The sequence below is a fragment of the Otolemur garnettii genome, unplaced genomic scaffold (genome assembly GCF_000181295.1).
Source record: "Otolemur garnettii isolate 467f Iridium unplaced genomic scaffold, OtoGar3 scaffold00019, whole genome shotgun sequence".
NCBI classification, from domain to species: domain Eukaryota; kingdom Metazoa; phylum Chordata; class Mammalia; order Primates; family Galagidae; genus Otolemur; species Otolemur garnettii.
This window is the reverse complement of record NW_003852414.1, coordinates 4,334,876-4,350,576: the sequence shown is the minus strand read 5'-3', so window position 1 is coordinate 4,350,576 and position 15,701 is coordinate 4,334,876. Positions and strand designations below refer to the sequence as shown.

The following is a 15,701-nucleotide window of genomic DNA, read 5'->3' as shown; positions in this document are numbered from 1 at the left end:
ATCTCTATAGAAATGTACATCATAACGGTAAACATACCGAAGTGTGCTGAACCACTGCTACTTTTACTTTGTGTAGAGGTACTGCATGTCTGGGTCCCAGGTTGTGCTGTTCCTGTTCGATTTATACTCCTATATAATTTCCTACAGGAGAGTTCATCATTGTCACTGTCATGTAGGGATGGTGTCCGAGGCCTAAAATGCCGCCATCTACATGATTTGATATTGACTAGTATCTGACTGAGGTCTTTAGAGAAAGTATTGTCCGAGGTATTTGTTTCTGAGGTATTGGCAAACTGATTGACTGGAGAATGTTGTGGTGAGGAAAGCACTTCCAAATCCAGATGGCGAAACACACTGTCATAGTCTGAATAGGCTCTGTCCAGTAAGACCCTATTAAAAATAAGGCGAGAAAGACGTATTTAAGATATAGGTATTTAAAAATTATATAAAAAAGGTTTTTATTTTTCCTCCCCAACTCCCAAAAGCCAACTCATACTGAATATTTACTCATAAAAGCTACAAAGTTGAAAAATTCAGTATTTGGCTCTTACAGGTTAAAAAAAAATCTCAATTTCTTATAAAGGTTCTTTTTTTCTAATTGTTTTCAACAAAAAAATTTCATTTCTATTTCAAAGCACCAAAATAAACATTTTATAAAACGTCAACATATTTGTTTTATATTTAAACAAAAGTTCATTGGGGGGGGGGAAGAGAAGAAGAGGAAAAGGAGCAAAAGACACACAATACTATACGCCATTGAAATTTCGTACACAGTATCTACGGTTTACTCTAGAGGATGAGGCATCCATAAAGTTCATGTGCAATTTAAAATAGTTTAATATGGTAAACCGCACATGGACTTTTGGACACATATACACACTTTTACTTTTTTTCGAGACAGAGTCTCACTCTGTTGCCCAGGGTAGAGTGCCCAGGGGTCATAGCTCACAGCAACCTGAAATTCTTTGGGTTCAAGTGATCCTCTTGTCTCAGTCTCCCAAGTAGCTGGGACCACAGATGCCTGATACAAAGCCTGGCTAGTTTTTCTACTTTTAGTAGAGACAGGGTCTCACTCTTACTCAGGCTAGTCTTGAACTCCTGAGCTCAAGCAATCCACCTGGCTCAGCGTCCTTGAGTGCTAGCATTATAGGTGTGAGCCACCGTGCCTGGCCATATATATAATTTTTAAAATTTCAGGTTAATGTAAGGGTATAAAACAACCAGATTACAAAATCTGCATATGTTAGGGAGAGTCCCTCTTGTAGAATACGTATATATTTTATATTCACAGATACAAAGGCCCAGTGTGGGTGGCTCATGTCTGTAATCCTAGCACTCTGGGAGGCTGAGGCAAGTGGACTGCTTGAGCTCAGGAGTTTGAGACCATCCTGAGCAAGAGTAAGACCCAGTTTCTACTAAAAATAGAAAAAACTAGCCAGGTGTTGTGGCTGGCAACTATAGTCCTAGCTACTCAGGAGGCTGAAGCAAAAGGATCTGCGTGTGTCCAAGAGTTAGGGTTGCTGTGTACTATGCCACGGCACTCTACCCGGGGCAACAAAGTGAGATTCTGTTTCAATTAAAAAAAATAAAATGAAGGGCAGTGCCTATGGCTCAGTGAGTAAGGCGCTGGCCCCATATACTGACGGTGGCAGGTTCAAACCTGGCCCTGGCCCAACTGCAACCAAAAAATAGTCGGGCGTTGTGGAGGGCACCTGTAGTCCCAGCTACTTGGGAGGCTGAGGCAAGAGAATTGCTTAAGCCCAGGAGCTGGAGGTTGCTGTGAGCTGTGTAATGCCATGGCACTCTACCAAGGGCAACAAAGTGAGACTCTGTCTCTACAAAAAAAAAAAAAGAAGACATGATCTCATTCTGTTGTGTAGGCTGTAGCACAGTGGTGCCATCAGAACGTACTATAGCCATTAAGTCCTGGGCTCAAGTGATCCTCCTGCCTCAGCATCCCGAATAGCTTGGAGTATAGGTGAGTACCACCACACTCGACTAATTCAGCTAAGTTTTAAATAATTTTGATACAAGATATCACATTCCTGTGGAAATCAAGTGATTCTCTTGTGTCAGCCTCCCAAGTAGGGAAGGTTACAGGGATGAGTCTATGCCTAGCTAGAGGATATATTTACATAAACCTTACAAATGACTCCATCTCAAAATGCTAACACTGATTAATGGTAGTAATAAAGTATAGCCAATATGGACAAACTGAGATTCAATCACCCAAAATATCCCTATAGGAGGTAAGAACACAAAAATATCTTACCTCCCACCGCGCCCAACCCGTCTTCGTGCAAATCCAATACACCTTTGGGGTACGGTGAGAGTAGTTAAGCAGTATCTATATCGCACATCCCCTAATCCTCCATCTTCAGGACTAGTCCAAGGCCAGTTGCCAGTTTGGTCTAAGTGAGGCTAGGAAAAAAAAAATTCAAATTATTTTATTTTGCCAGTGAAAGGTAAATGGTTTTTGTTTACAAAGGGAGTCTAACACTTACAGCATAGTACTGACAGCCTGCTTTCCTACGGAAAGCAAAAGGACCATCAGGATCATTCTCTTCCTCAGCTTCTGAAGAGCCAGACAAAACCTTTAAATAAAATAAATAAAGTGGGTCACACATATGACTTGCCACTTTCCTCCCTTGTATTCAATGAGAAACTCTTATTTCTACCTGGGAGAGAGGTTCTTCGTCTGAGCTGGGAAAGTCATACTGATTTAAATCTTTAGCATTAAAGACTGGCAGTGCAGCAGGACTCGTCTGTTGGGGAGTAGCAGCAGCAGACGACGGTAAGACTTTGGGCTTCTTTTCATATTTACGTTTCGGTCGGATAAGATCGGCTTTATCTTGCTGCAACAAAGACATGAATTATTATACACCAGAAACCATGTTCAACGAAGCTGTAGTTTTGGGGGAAATTTTAAAAAGAAGTTTATTGCTATAATGAAGGCATTCATAACTCATTAAAGACACAAGACTTACATTTGGCAATATTCTATAGTAAAATCTTAGGAAAACTGGCCTCTGTGAAAGCATGAATATGTCCTGCAATCTAAACATAATCCTACAAAACTATTTCATTTTCATTCCAGTAAAAGGAGAATACAGAAGTTCTCTAGTTTCTAAAGTCCTACATGTATAATTGCAATTAGTATTTACTACTTGGCTTATCTACTTTTTCTTAATTTCGTATGAAAATTCTAAGAGAAATTTCTCTCTTTTTTTTAAGACAGTCTATGTCGCCCTCGGCAGAGTGCTGTGGTGTCACAGCTCACAACCACCTCAAACTTTTGGGCTTAAGTGATTCTCTTGCCTTGGCCTCCCAAGTAGCTGGGACTATAGGTACCCACCACAATGCCCAGCTATTTTGTTGTTGCTGCAGTTGTCTTTGATGTTTAGCTGGCCTGGGCTGGGATTGAACCCAGCAGCCTGGGTGTATGTGGCTGACACCATAACCACTGAGCTACAGGCGCTGCCCTCTAGGAGAAGATTTTAAAAATATTTAAAGCCTAATCCTTACTCTCAAGAAATAACAAATCAATATAGGGACAACAGTAACAAAAACAATATTGCATACACACAACGCAAACTACAGATAAGCGTTAACACAGTGGAAAAAAAAAATTGTGGAAAATAAAGCCAGAATGCTGAGGGGTTATAGAAATAAAGAGCAGTAAGCATTTGCTAGCTGAACAACGGAGGCTTTCTGGAGTAGTGAATTTTGAACAGCTTCAGAGATAAAGATATGAAATTATTAAATAGGGGAAACACAAAGAAAAAATACAGAGGAGGCAAGAGTGATCGAGCTGATGGAACACAGCACACCTCAGAAATGTACTGCAGTTGATGGCAAAGTTAGGAGAAGGATGAATCTGATGTGGAGGCAGTAACAGGTAAGGAATATTTGAGGCAAAAATTGTATTTGTTGGGAAGAAAAAGATCACAGCAAGTAATACAGTTACTTAAATAAACTATTTACAGTATGTTACATAAAATTTATGGCATTATAGTTTCCTGGAAAAAGTTAAATGTTAAACTATAAGTTATTTCTCTACAATTTCTTTTGCTGTATTGATAGGACAAACTTGAAAAAAGAGCTTCCTATGGCAGTGCAAAATGTTATTATTATTAGTCACTTTGTTGCCCTTGGTAGAGTGCCATGCCATCACAGCTCACAGCAACCTCCAGCTCTTGGGCTCTTGCCTCAGCCTCCTGAGTAGCTGGGACTAAAGGCACCTGCCACAATGCCTGGCTATTTTTTGTTGTTGCTGTTTGGCTGGGGCAACGTTCGAACCCACCGCACTTGGTATATGGGGCCAGCGCCCTACTCACTGAGCCACAGGAGCCGCCCAGTGCAAAATATTATCAAAAACTAATAACAATGGTCAACTAAAACGGTGCTATAGTACTTTATTAACTACTACTTTTCTTAGAATTACAATTCAAAATCTTGATCTTATACAATAAAGTCTAGATATAATTACTTAACAATTAGCAAGATAGTAGCCCCAATGATGATTTTGTATTAATTTGATGGAATTTAAAGTAAATCACTTTCAGGTATGAGAGCTCACACTTTCAGCATATATCAAAGTACAGAATAGGATAATTAAAAGGATTTAGTCTAAAATAAAAAAAGCTGAAGGATAACACTGAAGTAGTCTACAAAGTCATGCAGGGTTCGGACAGGGAGACCACAGAGTTAAACTACTAAAAGTGAAAAAATTCTATTATGTTTTAAAAACATATTTAGGACTAAGAAATTTAAATATGCTTAAAAACATATTTGGGACTAAATGCAGAACAAAATTTAGCTAAATAAAAAATTTAGATACGCACAGTTACATGAGAAAAAGAAAACAGTATTTGAGCATAACCCTAACTTTATAGATCATCAAAGAGAATAACTGTTCTCCTACAGGCCCTGCCTGATACTATGTTTTTAATCAAGAAAATGTTCTCTCACAAAATAGTTCCTGTCCCTGCTCAAAATGACTTAAAAAAAAAAAATCCAGACTGAGGAAACTGTCACTCTAACTGGTATGCCAAATTGTTCATTCAGTTTCCAAGGCCCGTTTCATAACAAAAAAATTGCATGAAAATTTCATACAAAAACCACATAGTATACTTTTTCCCAAAATGCAAATTTCCCAAAAAGGTGAAACCTAATTTAACTGCTTTCTTCTATTCCCCTTCATTTATTATATTTCCATCTCTAAACCATTGTCTATATTACCAATTATGAAAGAGATACCCCTCAATTCTCTCTTGCAGACTGGTATGTCCACAAAAACCAGACAAACTCAACTTGGCAACTTTGTGTCCTTCTCCCTAAACCTTCATATTTTGTTTGAATTATTTTAATATATCATAATTATATAATATATCTGTAAATATCTTCATAACAAAATCTTCTCATTTTATATATGAAAATAGAAACTTGAATAAAATTTTAATTATAAATTTCTCCTTTTCTTCATAATATGCTGTAATCATTAAAGTCTTATTCATGGTAGGGGTTTATATGCATTTTTCTTTTTTACCATTACTCTCGTGATAAAGTCCTCTTCATTAACTATTATGAAAACTTTCATCACCTTATTAACTTTGAATTCCTTCACGTCCATTGCTTCCTGATGTTTAAACTGACTGCTATTAGTAACAGGGATGATGGGGATGGCATACGTAGGTTTCATTGGCTGTCTCTGTGCCATAACCTCAGACATGATCTCTCCATTGTAGTCACCCAAATTATACCTAAAATTGTAAAAAAAAAAAAAAAAAAAAGTTTAAAAATTATATATATTCAAAGTATACAATGTAATGTTTGATATACATTCATATTGTGAAATGACTACCATAATCAAGCTACCAGTAATTAATATATCCATCACCTTGTGGGTGTGATGAGATTACTTAAGATATACGTATTCTTTTAGCTAATTTTAAGTATATAATGTATTGCTATTAACCATGCTGTCAATTAAGTCTCCAGAACTTACTCATTTCATAACTGTAAGTTTGTACCCTTTGATCAACGTACAAAATATGTAATTTTTACTTGTTACTTATAGCTATAAAACTGGAAAAAGAAGAAAGATTCTAAGGTTAGCTTTGTGAGTGCTCTTCCTTATGACCACTAATAAATGACTAGGATATGATCATGAACATCAACGAACCCTAAGGCAAGATTACAGTTAAACCGTGACTATTTGCTAAGTGCCTATTAAACTTAAAAATTACGTAACTCTTTCTGTTTCTTTCTTCTACTTGGGAGGATTATCTTGGCACATAAATAGAAGACTGTGGCAAACAAAAAGCAAATGTTGGAATTTTAATCTAGCAATTTGGTGAGAAAGATTTTGTGGAGAAGTTGAAATTAATACCTAAAATGGTGCCCAGGAACCTTCTGCTAATTAGAATTGCCTGTGCAACTGTTTTCTTTTTCTTTTTTTTTTTTTTTGCTTTTCCTTTCTACTTCCAAGGCTAGATAATTTAGCCTGTTCAATTTTCTTATTTTTCTGAAAGGAATCACAAAAATTTAACAATGGTTTTTGGTGAGGACAGGACTGAGAAACAAGGCATGGAGGCCTGAAGTCTGCATTGTGTACCCTGCCGACGGGTTTGAGTATTAAGATTTATGAGGGTTTGAGTATTAAGATTTATGGGCATTTTTTCTTCCTTCTTTATACTTTTTTACTTAAAAACCCAATATTTTAAATTATAAATATATTTAAAGAGAATCAGTATTATCAAGTAGATAAAACAAATCCTGGAATCGACAAATAGGCTCAGCGCCTGTGGCTCAAGTGGCGGGTTCGAATCCAGCCCGGACCCGCCAAACAACTACGGCTGCAACCAAAAAACAGCTGGGTGTTGTGGTGGGCGCCTGTGGTCCCAGCTACTTGGGAGGCTCAAAAAGGAGACTCGCTTGAGCCCAGGAGTTGGAGGTTGCTGTGAGCTTTGATGCCACAGCACTCTACCCAGGGGGACAACTTGAGGCTCTGTCTCAAAAAAACAAAAAAACCCCAAATAACAACAACAACAACAAAGAATCGAAAAATGATCTCTTCCTCATAGTCCTGCATATAACTCAAGGACCAAAAAAAGTTTTTGAAACAGAAATACTCAGTGTATTTTAATGTTAATGAACCCAGTCACTTTTAAAGAAAAAAAAAATAGAGGCACACATGTAAAGTTATATGAAGTATATAACATCACACCACACATTTAAAAGTCCCTATTATTAAGAGAATATATTTCTATAACTACAGACAATTGTATAGGAAGGAAATGAACTCAATATGTAAAATGTTAATGGTACTATATACTTCTTAATGCTATTAAATATACCTTACCTCTTTTCCATAATTTCCAGTGTTAAGTGCAATAGCTCCCTTTTACTCTTTTCTCGTCTTTTTATCATCTCTAGAATAGTAACAGCTCGACTTAGATCTCGACGTAGCTTAAGCATTTTTTCATAAGAGGCTTCATCATTTTTGCGATTCTGTGAATATGAAGTTGTTTGTTGAATGTCAGTATTTCTAAGTGGTGGCATTGTGAGCATAGTTAATGATATATAAAAATGAAGTGTTTAAAGGACTAAACTAGAATTTAAAGAAATTGAAAGGGAGTATAAATCACTAGGAAATTGATTTTGCATGTAAGTGTTAAGTGGATTAACATTAAAGTATATCATTAACACAGCTCCATCATAAATCTTAAGTTTGATTTATTTTAAACTAATATTTTTCATAATTGTATAAAATTTCATATTTATTAAGCACAAATTGAATAGTATTAAGATATTCATGACTATATATTACCAAAAAAATTATAAAAAATTACCCCCCCCCATCATCAAATTCACTTACTTTTCGAGTCTGCATTTTTTCAGTACGTCTTCTAAAAGCCACATAAGGATCATTTGTGCTGGAACCATCTCGCTTCTCTTGTTTTACTGATGGGATAAGAGAAGGCCCTCGACAGTTTTTTCTCTTTTTAATCCAGTATTCATAAACTTCTCTAATTAATTCATCATCTTCTTTTAGCAGTAGTTTGGCTTCCTGCAGACTGACTGGCTAAATGTAAAACCATTATGTCATTTTCATACAATAAATATACAAGATTCAAAAGCAATTACTTTTAGATTTAAATGACAATCAAAATCACAACATATTAACCTAGGTGGAGTACCTGATACATGTCACTCATTGAGCTGGGTGTTTTATATACATTATTTTATTTAATTTTTAAAACAATTCTGTGGAAATTGAGGTACAAGGAAATCTGAACATATTTTCCCACATTACACAGGTTAATAAGAGGCAAAGATAAGATGAGAATTTGTGCTTTCTAATTCCAAAGCCTGCTTGCTTACCTTCCCCTCCCATACAATACAGGTGTTCACACAGAGTATGCGCCTGTGCGCACACACACGTTACACATAAATGAAGTAGTACCTGCTGACCACTGCCTTTTTCTAGACGGTCAATCATCTCCTCAAATTGCAATGGGCAGATGTCCATTTTCTTTTTCAATTTATTCACAAATACTTCATCTTCAGAGTCCAAATCATAATCAGGCTGTTCAGCATCCAAACTGAAAGCTGGAGGAAGGAACCACAAGCAATCACTGACCATGTGAACTCAGCGACAAAAACCTCCACATATGTTGCATAAACACCTGTGTTTATCTATGTTTTCTTTTTCTTTTTTTTTTTGAGAGAACCTCAAGCTGTCCCCCTGGGTAGAGTGCCGTGGCATTACAGCTCACAGCAACCTCCAACTCCTGGGCTCAAGCGAGTCTCTTGCCTCCGCCTCCCAAGTAGCTGGGACCACAGGCGCCCGGCTATTTTTTGGTTGCAGCCGTCATTGTTGTTTGGGGGTCCGGGCTGGGGATTCGAACCCGCCGCCTTAGGTGTACGTGGCTGGCGCCTTAGCGGGTTGAGCTATAGGCACAGAGCCTTTATCTATGTTTTCTAAAGCTATAGGAGCCGAGCCTTTATCTATGTTTTCAGAGCCACAAACAACCTAAGTTTATGCATATGTCTTCCACATTTAAAGGGATTAGATTACCTTTACTATGAATACAGACATTATTGATTAAAGGCAATGAATGTGACTTCCTCCTAAAAGCGAATCAAGCAGAAGCCCAGTACTAAGAACATAAAGAGATCACTGAATGGATTGGGTTGAGCCTCGTGGAAGTGCCGTTTTTGTAGCTTAGACATCATCGCATACCAACAGTTTCATATAGTTTGACATAATATAAAAGGACATGGTCTTTAAGACTTTTCCTAGAATATATAAGTCCTATGTTATACATTATTTAGCTATTTTCCCCAAAGCTCAGGGAGTGGTATTCAAAGCTAAAGTGTCTGAAGCTATAACCAGTAATAGTACAGATTATCTCTTATCTAACATGCTTAGGATTGAGAAGTGTCTTCGATTTGGGGTTTCTTTGGATTTTGGAGTATCTGCATACATACAATGAGATATCCTGAGAACAGACTCACACTTAAACATGAAATTAGTTTCTTTTTTGTCTATTTTATCCATAGCCTAAATGTCATTTTATACAATATATTTCAAATAATTCTGTATATGAAACAAAGTTTTGACTGAGACTCATCACATGCGGTCAGGTTATGAAATTTTCTACTATGGTACCAAGTTGGTGTTCAATCAAGTTTTTGGATTTTCAGAGGGTTACCTGTAATTCAGGGAATGTGTCCCTGCCAAGGAGGTTTGTTCCCCCATCACTGCCATAGTGATGGAAATGTGAGGTTTCTTTCTTTCTTTCTTTCTTTTTTTTTTTTGTTGCAGTTTTTGGACAGGGCTGGGTTTGAACCCACCACCTCCAGTATATGGGGCTGGTGCCCTACTCCTTTGAGCTATAGGTGCTGGCCCGTGAGGTTTATTTCTTAAGTCTGTTGGCAAAAACCACTGCTTTATACTCTATCATTAAATGTCATTCAATTAATTATTAAAATTAGGCTAGGATGATATAAATATAAGCAAAATATTAACTAACTTGATATAAAAACTTGTCTTACATCTTTACTTAATTACTTCTACTAATCTTAGAGTTTCAAATCCTTAGAACAGTAGAGACCTTTTTCCTAGTCTCCCAGTATCATCACTTTATGATATAGTAATATCAAATTTCATATATTTCATACAACATGCCATTTCAGAACTCCAGACCTTTACATTAGCTACTTTCTTTTATTTTTTGAGACTGAGTCTCACTGTGTCACCCTCAGTAGAGTTCCGTTGCGTCACTGCTCACAGCAACCTCAAATTCCTGGGCTTAAGCTATTCTCTGGCTTCAGCCTCCTAAGTAGCTGGGACTACAGGCGCTTGCCACAATGCTTAGCTATTTTTGTCGTTGTAGTTGTCATTGTTGTTTGGCAAGCCCAGCCAGGCTCGAAGTCGCCAGCCTGGATGTATATGGCCGGCGTCCTAGTCTCTGAGCTACAGGTGCCAAGCCACATTAGCTATTTTCTATTTGCTCATCAAATAGGCAAATGTCTATTTAATCTTTTTAACACTCAGCCTGATACCACTCTTCTGGGATCCTTCCTTGACTATCCCCTACCCAATATATAGTTCTTTTTTTTTTTTTTAGAGACGAGTCTCAACTTTTTCGCCCTTGGTAGAGTGCCGTGGCGTCACACAGCTCACAGCAACCTCCAGCTCTTGGGCTGAGGTGATTCTATTCTATCTATTCTATTCTATCTCAAGTAGCTGGGATTACAGGCGCCTGCCACAATGCCCAGCTATTTTTTTTTTGTTGTTGCAGTTTGACCACGGCCAGGTTTGAACCTTCCACCCTTGGTATATAGGGCCAGTGCCCTACTCATTGAACCACAGGTGCCACCCCCAATATGTAGTTCTAACCCACTTTTATCCTTTTTAGACACTTAATCCATTCCCCAGAAAACCACTGTGTAGTAATCAGATATTCTGAAGAAATTATGGGCAATTCAAATATGATCCCTAAAAGCTTGTGGTTTGTTAAGGCATCCTACTCTTAGTCACTCTTCTTTTGTCTGATTTTCTGTAGATATTAACACTTTAAAATCTACTTATTAAGGATGTCTCCCCATCAGAATGTGACTGAGCTCCTTCAGAGGAAGCATATGCCTTATTTATTTTGTCCTTCTAAGTGGAGAGAGTAACCTGTTTCATTACGTATGAAACTCCTGCTTGCAGTGCTCTACTGAAAAGCATTCTAACGTTAGAGCTACTCAAGAAGGAAAAACTCTCCCAAACCAATCATTCAGTGGGAAGTGTACGACAAGATATTAACAAGGACAATTTGGCTGCCAAATATCTAGCATCACTGCTTCAAGCTTAACTCAGTATCTGGACTGGAGGAATCCAAAAAATACGTGTAGGACTGAATTTTACTATTTTCCATTTTGATTCGTGTTATTTACATAACATTCCTAATTAAAATAAGTAAATATTCAGACTATAAAAATCTCTAAATGTTAACACCTCTGTACCAATGTTACTTGTAATCATAGGCCCTCCTGTGATTTTCCATGATCTCATTTTGTCATTATTATGTAAACAGGCTTTTGGAAATCTTGAAGTTGTTTAAACAGTTAGATTAAAAACAGATATTTTTATTCTGAACCAAAATAATGGACATCTGTGCTGTTCAATATGATAATCACTAGTCATGCGTAGCTAATTACATTCATATTAATTAAATAAAATTTAAAATTCAGTTCAAGTCATAGTAGTCACATTTCAAGTGCTAACTAGCTACACATGGTTAGTGGCCAGTGCTGTACCAGACAGAACAGATTATAGAACACGTCCATTATCACGGTAAATTCTATTAAAAGAACGCTGACCCAGATAATCCAGGAAGCAAAACTGACAGGGATCAACTGGCAATGCTGTGCCTTCTTAAGGTTTTATTTCGTTGTATTTTAAAGATCTCATTTATACATTACACTCTGGCACTTCTATTATTAAATTTATTTTCTTTAGATCAAATCACAATCACAATGCTTGATTAGTCATAAAAAGTGAACAAGCTTTCCTAAAATCACCTTACTTCCCATCAAATCACTGGACGAGCTTAGTATCCATTACTTCACCAATGACAGATCACACCCAGCCTTGAGGGAATTGAATCAAGACGGGGACGGAAGATTCCTTTATGAATCAGAGGCTCAGTGTCTTTCCCACAGGCGTTAACAAGGATCTGAGAGTCAGTGTGCTCTTGCCTAAAAAGGACTACTTTTCTTTCAGTCAGTGAAAATTCATCTAAAATTCTGAATATGAGAGAACCAAATCTGTTCAGATACAGAATACTAAAACCCTAAAGAAAGCTAACACGTAAAAACGTAATAAAGGATTTCATATGCCAAAACCCCCCAGAGCCAACAACCTTTTCTTTTTTTTTTTTTTTGAGACACAGTCTTACTATGTTGCCCTCGGTAGAGTGCCATGGCATCATAGCTTACAGCAACCTCAAACTCTTGGGCTCAAGTGATTCTCTTGCCTCCCAAGTAGCTAGGACTACAGGCACCCCCCACAATACTCAGCTATTTTTAGAGATGGGGGTCTCACTCTTCTTGCTCAGGTTGGTCTCGAACCCATGAGCTCAGGGCAATCCACCTGCCTCAGCCTCTCTGAGTGAGTCACCTCGCCCAGCCCACAGCCGACAACTTGAATGTGTAATTTAACTTCAGCTACATTTGCAGCTTCCAATTAACAGCTCACCCCCAAACTGGTAAAGATGTAACATATTATGGTCCTAGAAATAGGGAGTATCTTCGTATTTTCTGGGTCATATTATTGAATAATGTTTTAAGTAGAAACCAGAGTCTAAAGAAAAACAGGCAAATGGGTCGCCTCTTCTATAATTAAGTTCTGTAAATTAAAATGAGACCTAGCTGGCCAATAGTTGTTCAATAATGAGAGCCACACTATAGAAGTGGACTCCTTTTCAAATATTCTGACAAAGAGAAGCCCAGAAATATGTATAGTAGGGCAAAAATACATATTATTTGTGATACAGATGTAGGAAAAAGCATTACATAAAATAAGTCTAAGTAAAAAGAGCACACATCAGTTGATTAGATTATTTTGGGTAGAGATATAAAGTAGTACAAACTTTATAGTAGGGCAAACTATATAGTAGGGCAAACTATATAGTAGGGCAAAAATACATATTATTTGTGATATAGATGTAGGAAAAAGCATTACATAAAATAAGTATAAGTAACAACAGCACACATCAGTTGATTAGATTATTTTGGGTAGAGATATAAAGTAGTACAAACCATAGTGCTTAATTTAAGAGTGTAGGAATAGGCCAGGCACGGTGGCTAATGCCTATAATACTAGCACTCGGGGAGGCTGAAGTGAGTGGATCAACTTAGCCCAGGCGTTCAAGACCACTGTGAGCAAAATGAGATCTCATCTCTACTAAAAATAGAGAAACTAGTGGGTGTCATGGTGGGCAGCTGCAGTCCCTGCTACTTGGGAGGCTGAGGCAAGAGGATCACCTGAGTCCTGGAGTTTGAGGTTTCTGTGAGCTGTGATGCAATGGTACTCTACCAGGGCAACTGAGTAAGACTATCTCAAAAAATAAAAAAAAAAATAAAAAAAAAATAGAGATGAAATGTTTATACATGTCTATGTAATAAGTATCATTTGTGATTCAAACTGTGCAAAGGGGATATATAAAACTCTAAATGGCATTTTAAAAATATAGGAAGCAAATAGTGAAAGGGTATTTGGGGTCCAAAAAATAGCAGAAAGTGTGGATTTGGAACAGAACATAATCCCTAATCAAAAGGAAGGCACAGTATACAAGTTTGGGGAGAAATTTCTCAGTCCACTTTCAACACAAATACCAATTCTGAACGATCTGTAATATTTACTTGAAAAGCTCTTAATATAAATTCTGAGCAGTAGAAAAGACTACTAATGGTGATGTTTACTATGAGGTGGTAGGTACTTGATATCTTTGCCTGAGATCTAAGAAGCCAGTAGGCTAGCTAGATTGTGAAATTCTTCAACCTCTTGTTTAAACACTAGGGCTTACAGTCACTTCTAGAATGTGCTTAGGGAAAATAAATGGGAAATATCAGATTTGAAAAATTTGAAATCCCAGATATAGCATCCTTAGTACATAAAGTTCTGTGGCTGATGCTGTAGATTTTATGTGGCTCAGAAAGCACTACGAGAGGAGGATGCTGTAGGGGAATGTTGAAGCAGACAAAGAGAAGAAACACAACCTTTTAGAATCAGGGCATAAAGACAGGATATCTGTTCTGATAGGTAAAGAAAAAGTAGGTTCTACCTTTTTTAAATATCCAAGTTTAGAAAACTTTCAGAAGGCCAAACTTATAAAAGTTGCAAGATAAAAACAGTTCAAAGAACATCTGCATACTCTTCATCCAGATTCACCAACTGTTAAAATGTTATCATTTACACATGGGCTGTGTGCTTGTGCACACTCTAATTACATGCACACACACGTTTGTATTTTCATTTTTTAAACCATCTGGTAAATTATATTCATAATGGCTTTTTTTTTTTGGAGACACAGTCTCAAGCTGTTGCCCTGGGTAGAGTGCTGTGACATCACAGCTCACAGCAACCTCCAACTCTTGGGTTTAAACAATTCTCTTGCCGCAGCTCCCAAGTAGTTGGGATTATAGGTGCCCGCCACAATACCCGGCTATTTCTGTTGTTGGTGGTGGTGTAGCTGTCATCATCGTTTTAGCTGGCTGGGGCCAGGATTTGAATCCACCAGCCTCAGTGTATGTGGCCAGAGCCCTAACCCATTGAGCTATGGGCGCTGCCTTCATAATGGCTTTTAACTGTTAAATATTTCAGTCTGTATTTTCTAATAGAATCTTCATATAATAAAGTCATCAACTTCATAAATTTAATATTTCATACAACCATTTAATCTCCTGTCTATATTCCAATTTTGTCAGCTGATCTAATAATTTAGAACACTTCCATCCTCCATGTTCTAGTCTGGAACATTTCCATCACCTTTGTCTTTTAAGACATGGATATTTTTTGAAGAATATTCTCCCCTCCCCTCTATTACGATTACTAATATTAATACAATCCTCACTTTGTGCCTATCTGATTTCCCCCCCATCATGATTAGATTGTCCATTCTTGGCTAGAATACTGCATACTAAGTTTTTTTTAGTCCTTCTCAGAATATCGCATCAGAGACACACCATGTTCATCTGTTTCTGATTGAGTGATGGTAATTTTAATCCCTAGTTAAGATGTTGGCCAATTATTCCACTGTATAACTGTTTTCTTCCCTCCTTCCTTATAAATAATAAGCAAATTGTGGGGAGAGCTTAAAATCATGCAAATATCCTTATCAAAATTTTGCACTAATGATTCTTGTGTGATCTAATCTTGACTTACATAACTACAAAAATGATTTTCCAACTCTAGCACTGTTTCTACATTGTGTCATTCAACTCTTGGCATTCTACTGTAAGCATAATTTGGCTCTTCCTACTACCTATTATCAGTATGAATTTATGAATTCCCCCCACCCCCCTTTTTTTTTGAGATAGAGATAGTCTCAGCTGTCACCCTGGGTAGAGAGTTATGGTGTCATAGCTCACAGCAACCTCCAACTCTCAGGCTCAGGCCATCCTCTTGCCTCAGTTTTTCTTTT

The 15,701-nt window shown here is 37.4% G+C and overlaps 1 protein-coding gene across 2 annotated transcripts in view; it reads right to left on the bottom strand.

Annotated features, from left to right (window-relative positions):
• Window positions 1-15,701, bottom strand: part of EPC1 (enhancer of polycomb homolog 1) — a 111,118-nt gene that overhangs the window by 16,935 nt on the left and 78,482 nt on the right. For both annotated transcript variants that reach the window (XM_023511341.1, XM_003786720.3), the window contains exons 3-10: window positions 8,468-8,613; window positions 7,880-8,086; window positions 7,364-7,512; window positions 5,603-5,762; window positions 2,679-2,855; window positions 2,505-2,594; window positions 2,273-2,421; window positions 38-390 (exon numbers count right to left, since the gene is read on the bottom strand). In XM_023511341.1, coding sequence (XP_023367109.1) covers window positions 38-390; window positions 2,273-2,421; window positions 2,505-2,594; window positions 2,679-2,855; window positions 5,603-5,762; window positions 7,364-7,512; window positions 7,880-8,086; window positions 8,468-8,613 — 1,431 coding nt within the window. The remainder of the gene's footprint in view (window positions 1-37; window positions 391-2,272; window positions 2,422-2,504; window positions 2,595-2,678; window positions 2,856-5,602; window positions 5,763-7,363; window positions 7,513-7,879; window positions 8,087-8,467; window positions 8,614-15,701) is intronic.